Genomic DNA, 22,989 nt, shown 5'->3' on the forward strand with positions numbered 1-22,989 from the left:
TTAAGATCCGATGAGTTCTTCAGACTATGCAATGTTTTTTAAAAATAAAAATACCAGTAAGATTCCTCATGCCCAATCTGGGTCCAGGATGGTTTTATGTGTTCAACTGACCCAAGCAGTCTGCCTATGAAGATCCTCGGGAGCATGTCCGTCAATCAATGTCAACATTCTGTCAGAATCCACTCTGACTGCCAGTGACAGTCAGTTATCTATTGACATTAATGAATAATAAATAAGTATGCCCTTTAGGTTTATATGAATACGATGTATATTATTGTCAGTATAGATTAGCCTATATGCAAAAGCAGATTTGTTTTTTTGTTTGGGGGGGGGTGTTTGTTTCTCATCTAATCCATTAGGCAATGGTAAAAAAAAAAAAATACGCAAGCAAAAAACAAAAGCAAGTGGCTGCAATAAAGGATGTGCTTAATGTGAACTCTGGAATACATTTGTATTTTGCTTTTCAACAAGTCAACCTTGTCGCAGCTTGTATCATATAAGCTTCAATGAGCTGTATTCACAGGCCCCTGAATATTTATGCTGTCTTTTACGGACCTAACACGTAGTTTGTTGTCTCTACGATAGAGTATTTGATGACAGAAAATCTTTAAAAAACTAAAGATCGGAAGAAGTTGTGGCAGTATCCTAACCTTGCTTGTCTTTGTATTCACCCTTAATCTTCCTTCCTGGTGGGAAAAACTATTTAAGTTATTACTAACTCTCCTTTGTTGTTAAGTCCCCATCTCCCTTTCTCATACCATAACAAAACTGTTATAGCTTTTTGAAAAATAAGAATTAAGAACTTTAACTAAACATTCATATATACTTGACTAAATTCCTTTTTGACACTGACATGATAATTCTAGAATTATATAGTCGCAGTCCAAACATTACAAAAGGGATGATAACCTCCAGCATTGATCAAAGTATAGTTTATTTTCTTAGCTTAGTAAAAAAAAAAAAAAAGTTAGAATTCAAATTATAAAAGATTTGCCACATATTATGAGTTGTGATTTTTTTTATTTTTAAATTGACCATTTTACCTTCCCATTATGAAACTCTCTTCTCAATTTATTAAAAGCTATATTTTATAAATTTTTGTAAATAATGAACACTATTGATGATTTGAAAAGGTTTAAAAAATAGATTTCCTTTTATATCTAATTAAGATTTCTATTCAAAACATAAAAGGATAGAGAGTAGTTCAAAACACAAAGGTATGCCACCATTAGATTAAATTTTGCAACAATAATGAATAATAGTTTTTAATAAGGTTTAATATGTTTGAATTGATATGCATAGCACGAAATCATAATATGTGAAATCACTGTCACGTAAGGAAGGCAAAAAGACATAATGTTGCCAACTATATGCATAGATTCAATAAGTGAAAACACAGAGTGGGTAATACCTTCACTATTTTAATGCACTTGGTAGATGGGAAGGTTTGTCCTGAAAAGTTTCAATCCAGGGAATAGCGTAGAATTTTCTAAAAAGTAAATGAAAAGCTATTGCCAAAGTCTACAACACTGTGGGAAAAGATATGGAGGGGAAAAAAAGAAGAAAATAGAGGGAAGTGGAGATGGGAAAGAACATCTACTTTACCACATTGAAAGAGGAAGGATATTAGAAAGAAAGATGGCTATACATACTGGGATAGCCTCGTAGATAATCTTGAAAATCAACAAGAGAGCTGTTTGAAATTTGAAGTGAACAGCAATGTTGTTATATTGGAAAAAGCTAAGAAGCAGTAAAATGATCAAACCATTATGTTCAGCCTTGAATAACACAGTATTCTTGTATATAACGTTTGCGCAGAATAAACATGAGAAACAGCAAGGAGCATGGCTGAAATAGCAAACTTTAAAAGTTCCTATCAGGTTTCATTTGCAAACTAAAATACTATCTCAACATATTAAGCTTGGAGCCACATGTTTTCCCAGCTCCAGCTCACAACTTGAATGCCTAAGCTTAGTATGTTTTAATTTTAAAGGTCAGTTTGAGAAATAGATTTTGCAAAAGTCTGACTGTCCCTCTGCCCTTGCAGGGTCCAAGGGGCTAAGGTCTGAAGGTTTCTCAGAAGACATCCAGGCAGAAATCTAGGTTAAATGGCAGAGTCTCTACTTCCTTCCAAATTCTAGGTTTCTGGTAATGTAAGAGGTGTCCACTATTCTGTGTTGAAGCACATTTATATACAATTGTCACAATATCCAAAACGTGTTAATTGCTAAAAATTCACCTTCTTAAGAGCTGGTAAAATAAAAGAACTGAACATAAAAAAAAAAAAAAAAGCAAAAGAAAGAAAAAAAAATAGGACTTTACTTTCTTAAATGGCAGAGGAAACCTGAAACAACCTACTTAAAAATAAAGAAGTAACGTTAGTTTATGTTACTCTTTGTGAAGGAAAATTTAATGACATTGCTGAAGTAGCTTTTGTTTTTTTTTTCTTTTTTGAATATGCAGTAATCCAAGAATATCCTGTAAGAGTTTTCAGCCTCCTTGTAAAAGTCAACTGAGATTTCCACAGAGAAGGAAGACTTAACTATTCAGCACTTACAAATTAAAATATTAGTGCAGAGCAATTTAGAAATCTAAAAATGGGTCAAGGAAAAAATAAACTTAATTTTTTTGTTCCCTTATATTGACTTATGCTTTTTTACCCTTGAGGCAGGTAGAGGTGAGCAGTTAATGGGCGTGTGTGTGTGTGCATGTATCTGTATATGTATACATACATATATATGTATGTGTGTGCATATGTATGTGTTGTCTGTAATGTCAACTTAGAAAAAAAAAAGGAAAGAGTAAGTTCTGATTTCACTTTGGGATCTGCCATGAATGAACTGTTAGAACTATAAATGAGGTCTTTAGTTGTCCCACTTATTAAAAAAAAAAAGAGAGAGAGAGAGAAAAACCCTCTAATTTATTTTTTATAATCTTTAAGGTACACTCAAACTCCAAGAACTGATAATTCTAATTGTCTTGGAAAGGATTATACCCTCAAGGAGTGCAAGAATGTCCACAGAACAGTTTTGTTATAATGAATTTATATATTTGAGTAGTAAGGTGCCTGTCCTATCTCACATCTCTTTTCAAGGATAAAAGTACTTTATAGGAAAAGGTCAAGTGAAATAGGAGCACTGTGTAGTATAAGTTATTTTGCCTGTGAAATGTAATAGATATGAAGAAATGGTTTTAAAATCAATCAGGTTTATTTATTTGAGCATTCTACTAGTTTAAATTAAGGTCATTCGTTAATGTCATTAGGTAAGTTAATGCCATTAGATGTCATTGTCTAAACGGGAACCAGTTTAGCTAATAATGGTAAATTACTAAATAAACGCAGAACATAAAAATCACTGGAAAATACAGAGTAGTATAGTAAAGTCACTAATATTCAGCTTCTTTTTCTTAGAATAAACTTTTATTATATCTAGTGATTCTTTAGATATATTCTATCCCTCCATACCTTCCACTCCCATCCTTAATCCCTCTCTTATCCTACTCTGTTATAGAATGTTCTTAAAAAGCAAAGTAGGTAATACTAACATAATAGATTGTTAACCAACTCTAATAAGTGAAAAATGCAAAATATGCAGATAATAATTATATCCGATTGTCTATTTTATTAATAAAACCATCATGGTGTTCCCTTCACCAAATCTATGTTTTCAATAAAAGGCTGTAATTTAGTGTTAATGGCTTCAGTGCAGGTCAGAAGCTAATATCCTAAGTGAGAAGCTAAACTAGGTTCTAGTTGAACCTAAATATAAAACACAGTATGTGTCCATTCAAAGGCTCCTGGTTTTCTCTTAGAAGCAAGAGATATTATCATCAACTGTAATTTTTTCATTTCAAATGAAAAAATTCAAAACCCACAACACAAAAAACATAACCTTGAAAAATATTTTCACACTCCTATACCCTAGAATATATTTTCCCTGGTTTTCTGTATCATTCATTGACCCCAGACTAAACAAAGTAAACCGAATAATAAACCTTCCATACTTGTTCATAAGACCACAGAATTTGAAAGAAAAAATACACATTTACTTCAACTAAGGTTTATCTTATTCTGTGTTCCCGTGACAAGCTGGTGGATGGGGAAAAAACTATGATATATATACACAGATGTTACAATCTTTAACAAAGTTGATATCACAAGTAGAAAGCAAAAAGTTATGTTTATAATTCATTAGTTTGACCTAAACTCAAAGCTGAACTGCTTTTGTTATCAGATTTTTTAAAACCTCAAATTATATAGGCTCAAAACCTACTTTTCACATAATAACACGACATGACTATCCTAATAAAGACATGCCTCCATAAACTGAATTACTAAGGTATTTTGCAGATGATGGGATAACTAAATTCTATTAAATGTGAGGGAAATTAGAATAAAGAGACTTTCTGAAATGTTCCTCTCTGAATCATGCATCAGATTTTTATACACAGAGGAAAATATCAAAAGTATAGCTAGGTCAAATTTCTCCCATGAAAAAAAATATTATTTGCACAAAATAACTATATTATACACAATATCATCATAAAGAAAATCTTTTGTGGGTTGTAATTATAGTGATAATAATCTTAGAGGAAATGGCTAGAAGTTCGATACAGAAATCAAACCAAATATAAAATTATCAGGTATCATTGATTTGTATTATGACACTGCCTGCCAGAAATTAACGACAATTTAAGCTTCCACTGAAATATAAAAGATTGACCATATACTTGCCAAAGTTAGGATAATTAGAAAGGTTCTGAAGTCATATAAATCATAGAAAGGTATAAATTCTATACATTAATTTCATATTTCCTTGCTCCCTTAATTTTCCCTCACTTCAGATCTTCCTTCTTCCTGTCCTTTCTGTAGTGAGTAGTTACCATGTTCAATGCACAGTGGGTACATACAAAGATGAATGAAGATTAGTAAAAAGCAGTATAATTTTAAGTGAAGTCTACAATGTCCTGGTAGGAAATTATAGTATGATTCTAATTTAACTATGATCATGATATTTATCTGTATGTTTAAAGACTAATGAGCACATATCTCTGTAAAGACAGAAAAATATGCTAACAGTAGGTACACTAGAAAAAGGCCCTGTGAGACAGGAGCACAGGTATGGCACTCATTACAGATCTACGTACATCACCTGTTCAAAAATGCCTTAAACAAGTATCACGAGCTTCTGAGTGAATGATTGAAGAGTATAAAAAATCTGTAATGTAGTTAATAACTCAAATAGAAATATATATGGACATGATATCCAATTTATATAATTCCTGATTTGTAGAACAGAGTATAATATTAGCTTAGGGGTTGATTTTTCAGGTTTGTTTCTATTATTTCATTTTGTTTGGCAATTCAAGATAGTATTTATAGTATATAATTTGGAAGCAAAATAATCTTATAAAAATCACTTTCCCATGTAAGATCAACATAAATATACTTCAAGAGTTTCTTTTTTTTTAAGTCTATTTATTTTCTTTTAGTAATATCTATACCCAATGTGGGACTCAAAGTCACAACTTCGAGATCAAGAGTTGCATGCTCTTCTGACCACCGAACCACCCACATGCCCCAAGTCCTTCTTATTTAAGAAAATGTTACCAGGCTCTTGGAACTAAATATTTCTCAAAACACAGATATTAGTAACAGGACTAGCTTTCAATCCATCAGAGGAGGGAGAAGTAGAAATTGAAAGAAAGACACAAAGACACAGAGAATGAAAATATGACAATGAACAAAGAAAAATAGTTTTATTATTCACAGAAATAAATTCCATATCTGAAGCAGACTCCCATCCAGGTTTTCTAATGATTAGCATTTTATCTTGCTATATGCTATAAGGAGAACAAAACAGAATAAAGGGTTCTCATACTCATCAAGTTTAAGGCTAATAACAGAAGCTAGCCATATATGGCAAGAAATTAAATAGTTATATGAATATGAAATTTAAAAAATATTTGCCTTGGAAGTGGGCAGTGTATGATTAATTCTTTAAGAAGTTGAAAAACATTTACTGGAAGACTAAGGTGGTATAAGAACTGTACTTAGGTGGGTACAATGGCTGGTAGGAAAAAACCATAAGTTTTGATTGTTAAGGAGCTTAGAAGCTATAAAAGGAATGACAAATAAAGATTAAAATCAGATTTCCTATGATGATTCCTACAGGGAAAGTGCAAAGTATTTATAAGTATCCACAAAAAGAGGTGATCTAAAAGGGAATAAGAGGCATTTAACTTGAAATTGTAAGGAAAGGCAAAATTTCAACCTGCTGGCACAAGCTAGCTAGCACTGCAGGTAGAAGCAAGGCATGGTAAGTACCCAGAGAGTGTTACTACCAGTAACTGCTATCAGAATCTGGAAGAGAAAGGTCATTGAAGAATTTGGGAATGTGCAGGATTAAGATACAATAACTGTGAGAGGCCCTGATGGGTTTTATTTTTTCTGTGTATGTGGGGCCAAATGTTAAGTAATAGGGCATCATAAAAATATCTATGAGTGTACTTACAGTAGAATGACAGATCTGTACCAGGCCGGGGAACAGGGGCTCTGAGTATGATACATATGTGACAGAAAAAGAGAAAAGAAGATTCAAGTTGAAGGGAGTTAAATGCCAGCCTAGAAAACAACAGATTTTTTTTATTGGTAATGAGGAGCTTGAAACCTTCTGATTAATAAAGTAATGTGTGTGTTGTGTTTGACAAAGCTGCATTCTGACTGCCACATGAAAAAAAAAACTGGGAGAGGAAAGATAATGGCAAAACTGATGAAATATTTAGGATGTGGGGAAAGACAGAGATAGAAGTATTTTGAAATTTTAAATAAAAGAAAATGTTAAGAGTTGTAGCAACTTTCGAGATTTAGAAAGACCGTTTATTTTTATAAAAGACTGTGATAGATAAAATGTCCATCTCTAAAGATGTGAGCTCTGCTTTGGGTAGGGGCAAGGATTCCTGAGCCAGACCACTTTGAGTAAATAGCAGTCTACCACTCTATGTGGATTGTGGGCACGTAACCCACTTCTCACCGTGCTTTGGTTTCCTTACATAAAAAGGTGTGTGCGAGTGTGTGTGTGTGTGTGTGTGTGTGTGAATTTGCATCTACATATCATATGTATATGTAAATATACATATGCACATCTTATACACATATCTCAATATATATAGTATAGATAAATAATGTGATACTTCAGTAGGAGTATTTTGTTGTACTTTAAACAGGGTGATAATAGTACCTACCTACTGGATGAAATAGTAACATCCCTCTAAGACTAAATGAATTAATATATGGTGAAAACACTTAAAACAATCTCTTGCTATCTATTAATAACTAGAAAGCACCCAAAATCTATGACCTGCTTTTGTTGAAGGCCTTGAATCTCCTTTTTTTTTTTGAATCTCCTTCTTTTAAATTATTTAAACTATGTCTTCTGCTTACTACTCCATCACCTGAGCCCTGTATTTTACACAGATGCTAACTTAATTTTAAAACACATATATTCAAGATACAATTCAAGCTGTTGTTATATGAAATACCAGGTTACGCATAACTTATAATTGTTAAAAAAAAGATCAATGTTCAAGATAACTTAAAAACTCAGAGAACAAAAGATCACCCGCGATCCCACCAGTATCTAAATTGCGTTATTTATGCTTGCATCTATTCTTTCCCCATGCATATCTTGCATATTCTAATATCAATGTCTGCAAAATTTTATCCTTTATTTTTCATTCAAAATTATATTTTTTAAGATTCCATTTATTTATTCATGAGAGACACACAGAAAGAGAGGCAGAGACATAAGCAGAGGGAGAAGAAGGCTCCCTGTGGGGAACCCAATGAGGAACTCGATCCCAGGGCCCTGGGATCATGCCCTGAGCTGAAGGCAGACGCTCAACCGCTGAGCTATCCGGGCGTCCTTCATTCAAAATTATTAATAGAGAGCAATTTAAAATTCCTATATCACATTGCTGATATTTTAAGGACTAATTTCAATCAAGGTGATGCACTTAACTTCAGACATTTAGGTTATTTCCAATATTTCAAATCATATACATTGCTGGAGAAAGAAAAGGTTATGTGAAAAATTATTTTCTCTGAAATATCTTCTCCAAAAAATTACCAAGGATGAGATTACTGTCTTAAAGGGTATTTAACCATTTGTGGCCCATGAGATCTAGCCTCATTTAGTCATTGCCATAAGATTTCTTTACTTAGCAAACTGCTTGTTGCATTATTAATAACAAGGTAATAGCAAGCATTCATTGATTATTTGCTATGTCCCAGATACTATTCTTAGGGTTTTTACATGCATTATTTGATTCAATTCTAACAAGAACCCTATGCAGGAGTACTCTTCTTATTAGCCCCATTTAATACTAAAGGAAATTAAGACTTAGTGAGATTGTCCTAGTTTATACACTTGGTATGTTGTAGAGAATTTGAAAACTCTGTGACTCTACATCTGAGCTCTTAACCCTGTACTTTAACTTACTTTTCTATTTATATTTAATTATAAACGAGATATCTTATAAAGACTCACTTGTTATCATAAAAAGTGATGGTACAAATTATATGCTACTTAAAAAAAAAAAAAACATGATCTTCAAAAATCTAATCAACACAGATTTTAATATTATCAATGCTTTCAAATTGAATAAACGTTTTCATTTACTTAACTATAGATATGTCCATTAATTGTATGCTAATAAAATAATGACATATCTGTTAATATATTAATATAAAGTATTAAAAAGCAATTATTAGGGAAATCCCTTATAATAAAAATTAGGAATCAAAAATTATTTGAGTTCTCCTTTACATTAACATCATCAAAAAAGAAATTCCTAAATTTTTGTTTTAATTCAGAAAATCAAAATTAAACAATATAAATAATGCAAGTATATCATATCTTTATGATCTATGTGCATATGAACTGTGTAACATTCTTGGACTTTTTACAGTTAGGGAGACCATATATTTTATCATCTAAATCTGAACACTTTGGAAAGCAAAGAGAGACAATATTAACAGAACAATTATATCCAGGCAACTGAGGGAGAGAGTCACCTTAGTTAGAATAAAGTTTCATCATTTCTTCAGTAACTAGAATCCATTGGTTAAAATCCAGGACAAATTTTAGGACGCAGTGTAGTATAGTGGGGAAAAAAGGCTTAAATTGGTAAACAGGATATTGGATTCTTACCCAATTTTCTTACATACTAATATCCTTGAGCTTCAGTTTCTTCATATGTTGAGTGAGTGAAAAAATAATACTTTCAATCTCTTGTGATGTGGTAAGGATTAATTGATAAAATGAACATGATTTAGTGTAAACTGAAAATCACCCATAGAAACCCGTTATAATATTAATAAGTTACACACTTTACAAATACTATTCTACATTTTTAATCCTCCTTTCATTTTTTAATTAAAATTATTCAAAAGTTCCAAAATTTTCAAAATATATTTCAGAATACAATTTTATTAATCTTCTGAATAAATTTATATATGTAAATATAATATAACCTGCTAATGTGCATAGAAGCTACGACAACTCATAGTAATTTTTTTAAATGACTTTTTGACAGTAAAAAGCTTGCTAACCAACTGGAATTATATATTTTTAAATGACTGAAGAGATGTCTTCATTAAAGGATTATCATAAAGAATTAGAAGTTCTCCATAGATTGGCTGACTTGAGAAACATTTGGCTCTCAAAATTGAGTAATTTTTTCAAAATCATGAAGAAAAAAAAGCTCATATCAATTAATCAAAACTGTGATCAGTTTTCACACTTATTCATATTTCAAATTATACTCTAAGAAATATCACCATAGAACTTCCTCTCTACAAAGTGCCTTGATAAACTTGCCTTTAAGTGGCTAACCACCCTCATTTGGCTAGAGACTCACTAGCATCCTCTCCCAAACACTTCAGTTTTCCTCAATATGGGACTGGAATTTGTTTTCAAACTCTTAACAGGATCATTGAAAGGAAACAGGAGAAATACTATAAAGGCAGGCCTGGACTGATTCCAGAGGCAAGTACTCTCACAGCAATGCACTGGAATTATGCCAAGGAGGGAAGTGTTTTTGCAAATGAACATAGTGCCAGAGTTAAGTATAAGGTCTTTAATTCCTTTGTCAACATCACCAAGGTTAAAATTTAAGAAAGTTATGTGATAAACAATTTACTTGACTTATAACAGTGCACACATACTCTTTCAAGTTGAACCATAAAGGAGGCATCTTGACTAATTACAGTTTTTTTTTTTTTTTAACAACTCTTTTTAATAGTTAATTCCATCTACTTCAATGCAGGGTTAATGCATATGACAGAGAAGTCATTGTACTTTATTTTTAACTACCTGAGTGTGGTTTGCAGGTAACAATGATTTTGGTACACAAACGTGGTCCCAATTCTTGAAATTGAAATAAATAAATGTGGATAATTTTAATAGTACCGCATTTAATGAGATTATTTTGCTGATTTGGAAGAAATTGAGAGTGTTTTCTTCATGGTAAATGTCTCTATTGTAGTTAAAGACTGTTTTTCTTACTAAGTTCTATATTTGTAAGTATAAAAATCAAATAGTTCCTGTTTGTTTTTAATAAATGCAAAAATCATTTAGATTAAATTACACAAAATAATAAAAAAATACAATAATTTCTTTAAAAATCTTTAAGCCTTAAAAGGGCACGAGGAACTTTTAACGTTATTTCCTAGACTTTTCTTAGACAGATTTATTTGGGCATTTTTATATATATTCTCGTTTTATCTACTATGTTTCCCATTTTTAATAGTGCGAAAGTTTAAATTCCACTTTCACATCAATCAAAAACCAACATACTATTCAAACTGGCTGTTTTTTCAGCGATCGTGTAATAGTTTTTTCTTAAATTTTCTTATTATAAGTAATTGTTGTTAACTTTCAGTCAATAAGAATATTGCCTTTCATTGAATTGATTAGTTCACTAAGAAGATTTCAACATATAGGAAATAAGTGGTATAGGATTCCACCTACGAGTACTGATAAATTTTCAATAGTTTTTCATTTCCACATATATGGAACCTGCAGGGTGATCTACTCAATAAGAAATTCTACCAGCATAAGGGATAGGGTAAGACGACAGTTGGGTAGGACAGGTTTTACTCCTTCACAGGGGTGTCAAAGGAAGTTGCTAAACTGGCCTATAGAACCTGAACCTCTAGCATCTGTTTGTTTTGCCCAGAGTTCACTTCACAACATTAGTTATAGCATGGATGATAATTGAGTGCTGGTTCCTCAGTACTTTACATGCTAGCAGCCATCCACTCGACATGAAGTATTTAACTCTTCAATCAGGATAGAAAAGTATATTTGCTCTGTTACTCTATCTATATAGTTTATTTAACTATTTGGTTGGACAATGTAATATATTGTCCAATATACTGTCCAATATATATATATATAATTAAGAAAGTTATGTGATAAACAATTTACCTGACTTACAACTTATATATTGGACAATATAATATATAAGCATGTAAGTAATTTTTAAATTTCTAAAACCCACATTAAAAAGAAAAGAAACAATTAAAATTAATTTTAATATTATAATTTATTTAACCCGGTCTATCTAAAGTATGATTCTTTCAACATGTAAGCAGTATAAAGATTATTAATGATATGTCACATTCTTTTTTTTTTTCCTACTAAGCCACTGAAATTCAGTTAGCAAATTTTACTTATAGTACATCTCAATTTAGAATAGCCAATTTTTAGACCCTAAGAGCCATGTGTGGGTGGCTCCTAGTTACCATGTTGGGCAACACAGATCTAAATATTTTTTTTAAGATTTCATTTATTTATTCCTGAGAGACACACACACACAGAGAGAGGCAGAGACATAGGCAGAGAGAGAAGCAGGCTCCATGCAGGGAGCCTGATGTGGGACTCGATTCCCAGACTCTAGGATCACGCCCTGAGCTGAAGGCAGACACTCAACCATGGAGCCACCCAGGCATCCCTAAATATTTTTTAAGACCATTTTTTTCTTTAACTATTCTGTTAGAAAGAGAATTTTATGAGAAAGTAATGTTTCATTTACCAAATTAATAAGACCAAGACATGTGAGTTCAGTTCAGAGTATTTGCCAGGATTCTCTTTGCTTTGTGCAGAAACCAGGTCAATATTGTAGCTAAAAGCCCAAGCTCGGGAATCAGAATGCCCTGAATTTGATTCTAAGCTAAGACAGATATTATTTCCTAAAGTAACGACAAGCAAGCAGTTTACCCTTGATAGTGCCAATATTTTTGTCCTATAAAACATATATGATAATGAAATCTACCTCATTAAATAAACTAGTATATACAAAGCAGATGGAAGAGTATTTCCAAATAGTAAGTTACTACTGTTAGCTCCAGTCCCCTCTAAATTAGGATTTGCAATTATTTAAACTATGTTGCTGGCTTTGAAGTACAAAGAGTATATAAAAGTTATTTTGGGAATGTATTTTGTTCTATAACTTATAAATTAAATCATATATAAATAATATAACTTTATTATAGAATATTTTGGGATATCCACAAATAGAAAAATATCTATCAATTTTGAAGGTCGATGTGACATAGTTTTAAATAGAAAAATACTGGGCAATTATAATGACTACAAAATACTATATAAGAAAAAAATCCTGTTTTGCCAAATAAAGGAAAAGTTTCACTAATTCGTATGCTCTTATTGTTTTAAAACATAGGGAATGTCCAACTGATGTATTAGAATAACTAAAGCTTTGCTTTGGCCCACTTCCACAAAAAAGGTGGTCCACGATAACATGACTTATCAGAAAAGCATTAATTTTATTATTTAGTGCAGAAAAGAAAGATGGCTTTGGCAGAAGTAACCTCAGAGATTTATCAAGTGGAATTTGATGATTTTTGTACCAAAGTTTTAGTAGTTATTAAGAAAATTCTGAAAGTTTAGAAATATATTTTAATGTGCCCTGTCCAGAGAGCTCTTGTTAGCAGACCCCTGAAATCTCCTTTTTTTTTGTGATTTACAAGTCCAGAGAATACAGATTTCACAATAGGAGGAATCCCCTATCACTGAATCCTGATTAATATCACACCTCACTCTGCTCACTCTTCTTTCTTAATCTCGTGGACCAATGTGCAACTGTCAACTTCTAGGTCAAACATAGGGCAAATTAAATCTTAGTAGCAAACCTCATTATTGCCAATATTCATTGTATATCATTCATGCAGTTATCACTGTGGAGAAACTTTGAGAGTTCAACAGTGACTTCGCTTAAGATCGGCTGGATCGGAATGCTGGGGTAGCACAGACTTGCTTGTTAAAATAACTATCATTACTCAGTATATCTGATATTGAAACAGAAAAAAATGCAAAGTGGAATTTTAATAGCACATATTACTTACGTTCACAAGTGTCCCCTTTTTGCTGGTAGCCTGCTTTGCAGATACACTTTCCAATGGGCACTAACCATTCTCCTTCTGCACTGCAGTGCATCCTGGGGGAGTTTTCCGCCTCTTCCTCTGCACTGCTGACACATGTCCCTCGAACCTCGACTAAAGAGGAAAATTCTGAACCAGTCACTGTATCTGGAAAGATAGCTAAATTCTCAATAATGGACCAGCACTTCTTGTAGTATACTTTGACAGAAACCAAAGCTATGCAAGCCCCTACATCCTGAAAGGCAAGATAGAATCCCTTTTTGGACAAAGGTCCAATCTCTCTCACCTCAGTGTTAAGCTTCATCTTTCTTTCACCAAGGTCACCTTGGGTAAAACTTTCATCGGCAGCAATGGTGTCTATTTTTACATAGAGATTTTCTCTTATATTCCTGCCAGTGTCGTAGTCTGTTTCATAATAGTACAAATTAAAGGTTTCCTTGCAAGTTCCCAGGACTCCAGGAAGACTGTTACAATCCCTCAGGGTAAATTTCAATTCTACAAAAATCCTTTGTGCGTTGCCTTTCGAAATCCAGTTAGTCCGCAGCCAGTTGTTCTGGTTGGGTTCCATGACCTGGCACACCTGGTACGTTCGTATTGGGGTGTAGTTCTCATCCAAACCACTGATTTCTTCCCACTGTAAAATTTTTTTTAAAAGGCTATCAGTCAATCAGCAAAGAATAAATAATAAATAAATAAAAAACATTTGTATTTTGAAAGTACATGAGGAACCTTTAGTAGCACAAATAATTATCTTTGAAAGAGTTAGGTAGATTCCTACCGTGGCCAACACTGTCACCTGAGAATACAGGGCTCTTAGCTCAGCTTCATCCTGGTAGCGGGACATCATTCAGGTTGCTTGTATCGTTTGCACATACAATAAATATTTCATTTTGTTTAATGTCTGTTTGCTAGTGTATTAGTGTTTCTTTTTACATGTTTGCTTATGTCTATAGTCTCCACTGAGATTATAACTTTTATAGACTAAGCGCACAACACATCGCTTAAATTACCATTTAATGCATATGCATATGGACACATGGCAGAATTTTTGATAACTCAGTTGACATTTTAAGTGTTGATGTTCAACTTAGAGCACCTAAAAAACAAGGGAAGAAAATGCCAAGAGTCCTCTGAAATGCGAAAGCATTCCACAACATGTTGATATTCATAATGCGAAATCTTTTACCATCTTTTCAAAATGAGATATAAGGGAGCAACATTTTACAGAGTTCGTTATTTATTGCAGTGTTATATATAATACTGTACATAAGCCACAAAACTATAAATAAGTAGTTATAAAAGCATGATTCATCTTTATAAATAAATTGCTTTCAATAGACAATCAAATGTACATGGCAAATCAGCATGCTGGATCATATTTCAGTAATAAGCTTTTTGACAGGAAAAATATCACATGTTTAAAAATGTCCATTCACATGCTGATGCAATATATACTATAGCAAACATATATTTTCATAAAAAGGGAAAATAGTAAGTTTAGCAGAACTTGCAACAATTAAAAGACTATTAAGCCATGTATAATAATATCTATACTGCTCATTAGCAAATAAATTGATTTCACCTAAAATAGTCCTAGAAGTCTAAAATAACAGTTGATTATGTCCTTTCTTACCCATATTACAAAATTTCCCACTTTATATTTAGGCTATCTTAATAGTGAAATCATCATCCACTTGTATTCATTTCCCCAAAATAAAATGCCAAATATGAAAATATGTTCGTATTCAATTCAAAAATCATACAGCATGTAATATTTAAACCATTGTTTCAAGAAAAGCAGATAGGAAAATAAACTAGTAAGCCTGTGGCAATGAGTTTTATTTGTAAAACTTGATTAGAGAATCAATTTATTACAATACTTTAAAATATTAATATCTACTTTTAAAATTGTTTTTTAGAAAACTGACAAATTAGCAAAATACTATCATTCAGAAATCTCTTGTATGACATTATATATTTGCTACAATTTTATTATATATATCAAAATTCCTCAAATGCAGCAAAGAACCCTTTATCATGTGCAGGTTTCATTCAACACAACTTGAGTTTGTGACTAGTTAATGGTGTGCATATTTCCCTTTGTCTCAGTTAGCTGCTTGTTATAATCTGTCTGAATGGCACTTAGCCAAATATAACCAAATTCATCCATTTGGATGCGTAGATTTTAGTCTCTTAATTAGATCGAAATTATTAAAAGTAAAACTAATAATGATATCTACCAAGAAATCAAAAGCTCTAAAGAAAAATGTGCTCTTTTTAACAATTCCCCAGCCTGAAGAATCCAAGGCTAATTATTATAAAGGCATATCTCAGGATTTCCTTTTTCTAACTTCAAGAACGGTCGTGTTACTTTGTTTTACGTATGAAAAATCAATTTCACTACTTATGAAACCCAGTTAATTTTTATTTTTATTCAAAAAATTTATTCCTGTGGGAAAAATTTCAAGACAACTATAGTATAGATCACAAATACTGAGACTACACAAATGCATTTAACACAACTTTTGTTTTATTATCTCACTTTTCTAAGAGATTGCAATCATTTCTAGAAATGAGATCATTAGGAAAGAAGCCTTAATTCAGATACTATGCTTTTATAGTATACTTCTAAAAATGTTTTCTAGAAACATTATCTTAATAACACTTTATTACCTGCAAGATATTTAATCACATGAAAGTCAATCCATTTCATATATAAAAAAAATTCTGCGATCAACATTTCCTAATATTATCTGTTGATTCCTCCAAATATGTAGGGTTAACTGTTAAGATATTTGGACTGATAAAAAAATGCCCATTTGAGTCAAAGATAACATAGACAGTCATAATTTATCATTTTGCGGATTACATTGATGAAATACTACAATCACTACAATCCTGTATCAGTTTACTTCTCCTTAGAGATAAAAACTATCCTCTACCTCCATTTGTTTTAATTGACGGATGGTAGAAAATAGTCTACATCTGTCACTGGTAAGAAAGATGTTTCTTTTTAATTGTGAATGTCTTCCTGAAATGTGTATTATTTTACTCATGGAAACTATTCCACTTACGAGAAAAGTATGACATTCTTACCTTAAGCCCAGAACACTTTTTATTATTAATCTGTAAAATACTTGTCATTTTTTCATAATTCAATCTGACCTATACAGATAACTACAATATGATCTTCAGCAATCTCAAATATTAATTGAATAAAAAATCTCAATATTTTAAGCAGACTTGCATTGTTCACATTTTGCATTATTAAACTGACTTCCAGTTCATGACATATTGATTTTATGCCCTTCTTATACTAAAAAAAATCCCTTTCAGACTTTCCTTCTTCTCTTTGCAAAATGTGTTATACTTTTTATATCCTCACTTATGCTTCTTACTGTAAGGAAGATCAACTTAAGTAACAATGAGATATACACTCTCCTTTCTCAGAGCCCCTTTCTTCATAAGGATAAAGTATGTGCCCTCTCTCACAATTAAAATAAGACCTAAAGTCAAAGACATTGAACTACATTTAAGTAAGTGATATACCTTTCCTGACATGTGAAATGTAATGGTCAGAATTATCTTTACTTATATTTTCATAAATTTTTATTGGGCAGCTTTTACTCATATCTATTATGGTAGGTTTTTAATATGTACATGTCCTGCCATCGTTTCTGATTAACAACAGCAGATAACACATGATAAAAACTTGGAGAATCCAAATAATATTTTACAGCAAATTCCATGCCAAAATATTGAGCATACTGCACTTTCAGTTACCTTTTAAAGTGTATTTTGAATGATGCTAAAACTGTTTTTAAAAGAGGAAACATATCACATACTGTTTTAAAGAACTACATACAACCTACCTAGTGATTATACTAAGAAGTATAAAGCAACTAAAGAGGTTTAAGTGATTTTGTTCCCTGTAATTAGTTAGCATTTATAGCCTGGAAACTGAGGTATGATTCCTCTCACAATAAGAACTCAAAAGATTATGGTTATAGAGACTTTTTTAAAATCCATTTCCCCAAGTACTAAGTATACCCTCTCTTAACTCAAAGAACTCAATGTCTCATTATAACACAACAAAATGTTGAATGAGACATTTGGAATTAAAACAGTTTAAATAAGAAGAATGTGAATAATTCCATAGGGGAAGGGAGGAGGTTGTATTTCTTACTTTCAAAAATAAAAGGTGATTTTTCTATGAGGAGAAGCACTTACCCCATTGGGGGGAGAGGAAATCCATTCCAACTCTGTTTGTTGTGCTTTAGAATCCAGCAGTAGTACTGAAAAAGAAAGTTTTAGTTCCAAATGTTACATGAAATATGTAAACATATCTGTAAAAGTTATTAATGTGAATCCAATTTTTATATAATTATCACTTTATGATCTAAGATATGTAAACAGCTATCTATGTAAATGAATGATGAAATGAATACCCACCTGCTACAAGTATATCCCCCTTTCTTAGGGAGAAAAGATGTCAAAATACCATATGATTTTTGATATTTTTTAATTAAATAAGTTCAAAAGCTGAAAAATAGCAGGAAAGTAACATAAGAAAAAGATTCGTGGTATATTGATTCTATATAATCATATATTGTAAAGAATTTTATAAAGCATTGAGCACTCCAAATTTTGTCAGATATAACAACATGAACATAACAAAATGTAATTCTGTATTAGTCCTCGGCTAATCATTAATTTATAAAATTGTGCCAAAAGTATCTCCTAGCACCTTTTGAGAATTGAAGTTTATTATTTAAAAACTTTTCCATACAGTATCTTCTCTTAAGCCAAAACGACTACAATAGAAAATTTTATCAGACAATGTCATCATGAGAAAAGTAAATTGCCCATTTTTTTTTACAAGATATATTTCTGGGTTAGTCAAACATCTGTTTTCAATATTTCTATTTTTTAAAATTTCCAAATATTTCAAAGCATTAGCTAATTCTCAAAATGATATATTTAAACTCTGACTTGACTTTGTTCCCGACTTGATTTTTTAAAAACGGTTGTATTCCACTTTTATGCTATCAAAAAGCATAAATAATTCATTTAAATGTATATAAATGTAACAAATGTTCCGGATAGTAATAAGACAACGTATTCAAATGTTATACATTAATGTAGATCATACCTCCAATTCAATACACTTTATTGCTTTTTAAGACAGTCACTCTCCTAAAGCAATCACTGTGCTCAAACTGATTGACTTAAGAGTTTTTATCCTTTAAAAATATTCCTGACCCTACAGCGTTCTAACAAATGGATCAATTTGTCCAGAAATAATAGTGGATATATTTCCAATCTCGTAACTATGCTTAACATCAACCTCAACAAAGATGTCAAAATCTGGGCTTAAACAAAATATACGCTTATATGAACTTTTAAATAATCACTAGAGGAAAAAAAAAAGTGTATTTAAAAGGTAATGGAAATTTGTTACGCTAAGAAAACAAAGGAATGCATTGATTATGTGTTCAGCTCCTTCACACCAGTCAAGGTTATTCTCTGCAACTGAAAACACATGGATAAAGGGACACTTTTTTTGCAAAAATGTTTCACACTTAAGACTCTTGGGAAGCCCAGGAAAGCACAAACCTCGGTCACAAGCACTTGCTGATAAGGGGGCGGGGTGGGGGGGGGGACACACTTTCAAAACACCAACTTGTATCTGGCACTGGGAACACCGCTAAGTCGTCGGGTTAGTGAATTTATGTAAAGGGATGTTTGAAGTTTATTTTGTTTTCGTCCTCAACCGCACAGACGAAGCACAACGAAACAACGTGGGATCTGGGCCCCTTTTGGGGTGATTTATCATCACTCCTATTATTTTTGTCTTCTGCACTGGCTGGAGACAAGTGGATTTTAAACCCCGGTGACCTTCGGGTCATTCTGGAGTGAAACGAGGAACGTGATGACTGTTTACTGCCGCCCTGTTACCCTCCGCGCGGCCCGGGGGCGGGGGGTGCAGGGGCCGCGGAGCGCGGGCGACGCCGAGCAAGCAAAGGGGGAAACAGGCCGAAGCGGGCGCGGCCCCGGGGCGCTCAGGCGGGGCAGCTCCGGGGCGCTCAGGCGGGGCAGCTCCGGGGCGCTCAGGCGGGGCGCTTCTGCCTGCCCGCGCGGGGCTCCCCCACCTCCACGCCCACCGAGGCGCAGCCCCGCGCCCCCCAGGGCTTGGGGCGCCCAGGCCGTGGCCTCGGGACCCCGCGCCCCGCCGCGCGGGGTCAGGGCTACGGGGCAGGGTGCGGGGCGCGCGGCTGCGGAGCCTGCGGGGGCCGGGGCGGGGCGGGGCCCCGGGGGGGGCGGGGCCGGGGCTGCCAGACGGGCGCGCCCGCCGCGCCGAGCATCCATCACGCCTCCGCCGGCCCGGCCGCTCCGGGGGGCCGTGGCGCCCAAGCTCCAGAAGGGGCCGGGAGGAGGCGACAGGCTTTCGGGAAGCGTCTCCTCGGAGGGAGCGGCGGCGGCGGCGGCGGCGGCGGCGGCATTTACGAAGACGAGAAACAGCAGCTGCACTTCGCCTCCAAGCGTCAGGCTCGGACTTTGACACGCGCTCCCCGGAGCCAGAACTGACCTCCCGAGAGAGAACGCGCGGGAGCAAAGTGCAGGGAGGAGGCCCCCCCTCATCCTCCCCCGTCCAGCCCGCGCCCCCCACCCCCCCACCCCGCCCCCCGCCCCGGGGAGGCCTGGCCCGCACCTGCGCGAGGCGTTTCCCAGCGCGCGCCCCCGGGTCCCGCTCGCTCGCCCCGGAACCGCGGCTCGGGACCTGGCCGCCGCCGAGCGGGGCGCCTCGCCCTCCCGCCCACCTCTGAAGCATCTCACTTCTGCGCTGAAAGAATTCAGCCTCCTAGAACCAGAATCCTCTCCGCGCATCCTGCACGCGCCAGGGAAGAGCGAGCGAGCGAGCGAGCGAGGCGTCCGGGCTGCGGGAGCCTCTCCCCCTAGCGCCGCAGTTATTTATAGCTCAGACTCCGGCCGGCTCCGCCGCAGCGGTGCAAACTTTTCCTGGGGTCCCGCTCTTCCGGGGCGGTCGGTGCAAGGCTCCGGGATCGAACGCTCCTAATCGCTAACGTTATGCGAGGAGCAAAGCGTGCATTTTGGCGTGGAGGGCTGTGTGTTTCGGGCAGACGTCGGTGCATACGCTGCCGCCTAACCGACAGCCCGGAGTCGTGCTTTTTCTCCGAAAATTTCTCTGAATGGGTTCGGCGTCAGCGCCGGTTGCAGATGTGGAAACGCGGGGACTGGGGGGGGGGGGGGGTAGTGTCAGAAGGTCAGGCTGGTTCGAGAAGTAGGACAGGGCGTTGGGTTGGGGGGAGTGTGGTTTGAGTGAAAGAAGAGGGGTGCACGAAAGGAATGCAAAAAAAAAAAAAAAAAAAAGAAAGAAAAGAAAAAAAGCAGCCCTGAATCACTAAGTTTTCAGGGCAACCTGAAGCGAGAACCGGTATCGATCGGAGCCCCCCTCCCACCCACCCCCGCCCCGCATCAGCACCGTGACCTAAATCTGATAGCAGGTTCCTCCCGCCTCCACGAACAACTCAGCATCAGTATTGTGTTGCTAAACCCCGGGAAACCAACCTTAGGTGTGCAGTCTGGAAGGCAAGGTGCGGGGAGCCGGGCGCGGGGGGCGGGGGGTGATGGGGATGGTGACATTGCTCAACAAGCAAGACATTTCCATTGAGAGGATTTATTTTTCCCCAGCTCCGACTACAGGCACCGAAAGGTATTTTACCTTGTCAGTGGTTCAAAGGAGAAGAAACAATGATGATGATGATGATGACCGTGTATACTAAGGCGTTATGTGGCCGCCCACACGAAACCGGCTCCCTCCATCCCGAACCAGCCTTCAGGGTCCGGGTCCTCCGCAAGGTCTGACCAGTCGGGACAAAACTGCCCGCCGGGCAGCTGCTGGGGGACTTGAAGTGGCCCGGGCGGCACCTCGTTGTGGGTCCCGCGGCCCCAGCCCGCCCCCCCCCCCGCGCGTCCCCCTCCCCCGCCCCCCGGGCCGGCCGAGCCCCGGGGCTCCGGGACCCACGCGCGGCGCGCGCTGATCGGGGCTCGCCCGGCTCGCTCGCTCCACCTCCACCTCCACCTCCACCTCCACCTCCACCTCCACCTCCACCGCCGCCGCGTTATTGTTCCGCGCCGGCGGCCGAGCGCCCACCGCAGGCCCGCGCCGCCGCCTCCGACGCAGGGAGCGCCCCATTAGTCACCCGAGCGTTCGGGGCCCACGCGAGTCACGGCCCCGCCGGGAGGGCTCGGGCGCCGGCGGGCTGGCCCGGACTCGAGACGCGGCGCTCGCTCCCCCGCCGCCGACCAACTCCGGCCGCAGCTCGCCCCGCCGGAGGCGAACACCGAGAGGAGGAGGAGGAGAGGGGGGAGGCAGAGGAGGAGGAGAGGGCCCGCGCGGAGACCTGCCCCGCCCGCGCTCCGAGGGAACCGGCCCGCGGGTGAGGGTGATGCCCGCGGCAGCCCACCCCGCCCCGCCGCTCCCCGCCGCTGCTCACGCCCTCCGCACTGCCCGCGCCTGAAGCCCGCTCCCGTCGGGCGGCCCCGGGCCCCGGGCCCCGGGCTCCGGGCTCCGGGCTCCGGGCCGAAGGCGCTTCGGAGCAGCCCAGCTCGCCGGGAGCCGCGGGAGCCGCGGGAGCCGCGGGAGCGGGAGGGGGCGGGGAGCCGGCGGGGGAGGGTCGCCCGAGCCCCGCGGACCCGGCGGCCCGTGCAGGTAGACCGCTAAATAAATAAGTCAGAACAAACTTTGCTTTCCCATCACCTTACCTTCCTTGGCAGCCTGCGCCTCCCCGGTGTGTGCAAAGCGGAGCAGCCAGATGTAGCATAAAATAATCCACGAAGGGTGCCGAGTTTGAAAAACCATGGTGCATGAGCAGGTTTTATTTTAGGTTTCAGTTGAGTCGCAGCTTTTAAAAAAAAAAAAAAAATGCTGTTTGCTCCGAAGTGGGTTCTTTTGTATTGCGCTTTTCGCATCGAATTCCCCTGCTCGATCTCCGGCCGGCTGCTCCACGTTTAGCTTGCTTGCTTGCTTGCTTGCTTGCCTTTTTTTTTTTTTTTTTTTTTTTTAATTTTTTTTTCTCCCCCCGCCCCTCCTGTTCGTTCGCACCGTGTTTGCTGCCTGCAAGTCTCCGACTGCAGACCGGCCGCTTGCTCCACACTCCAATAATATCAATTAGGGGGGAGGGGGCGGGGCTCCGAGCCGAGAGCCTCCGCCACTCGGGCTGATTGGCAGGCGCACCGGCCTGCCAGGCGGCGATTCCCAGGGCCGAGGGGCGGGGCCCGGGGAAAAGGCCGCCCCGGCCGCGGGGGCGGGCCTGGCGGCGCCGGCCAATCGGCGGCGAGCGGAGTCAGGTTGCGGGTCCAGGATTCCCTCCAGGTTCTGAGCTCCCAGCTTTCGCTGTAGATGCTCGCAAAGGGAGGACGCGGGTGGCAGCCGCGGTGCGTGCTGCTGCGGGCGCTCGGCTTTTAGCGACCGCAGCTCGCGTGCAGCGGGATCAATCCGA

At 37.7% G+C, this 22,989-nt stretch overlaps 1 protein-coding gene and 1 long non-coding RNA gene across 10 annotated transcripts in view; one reads left to right on the top strand and one right to left on the bottom strand.

The window, feature by feature from the left end:
- Window positions 1-22,687, bottom strand: part of EPHA7 (EPH receptor A7) — a 169,292-nt gene extending 146,605 nt beyond the window's left edge. For 3 of the 9 annotated variants that reach the window (XR_011997126.1, XM_026002887.2, XM_026002885.2), the window contains exons 1-3: window positions 22,253-22,687; window positions 17,696-17,760; window positions 13,430-14,099 (exon numbers count right to left, since the gene is read on the bottom strand). Coding sequence is in view for 7 of the 9 variants with exons in the window: in XM_026002887.2 (XP_025858672.1) it covers window positions 13,430-14,099; window positions 17,696-17,760; window positions 22,253-22,349 (832 nt within the window). In the remaining 2 variants the exon portion in view is untranslated. Of the gene's footprint in view, window positions 1-13,429; window positions 14,100-17,695; window positions 17,761-17,917; window positions 19,398-21,209; window positions 21,519-22,252 lie in introns of those variants that run through there. The other 6 variants (XR_011997127.1, XM_026002889.2, XM_026002888.2 and 3 more) reach the window with 3 other exon arrangements.
- Window positions 20,742-22,568, top strand: LOC140595483 (uncharacterized). The gene is made up of 2 exons (XR_011997137.1): window positions 20,742-21,081; window positions 21,179-22,568. It is a non-coding gene; the product is annotated as an uncharacterized lncRNA (long non-coding RNA).
- Window positions 22,688-22,989: the final 302 nt, after the last annotated feature.

This window comes from Vulpes vulpes, chromosome 1 (assembly GCF_048418805.1).
Source record: "Vulpes vulpes isolate BD-2025 chromosome 1, VulVul3, whole genome shotgun sequence".
Lineage (NCBI taxonomy): Eukaryota > Metazoa > Chordata > Mammalia > Carnivora > Canidae > Vulpes > Vulpes vulpes.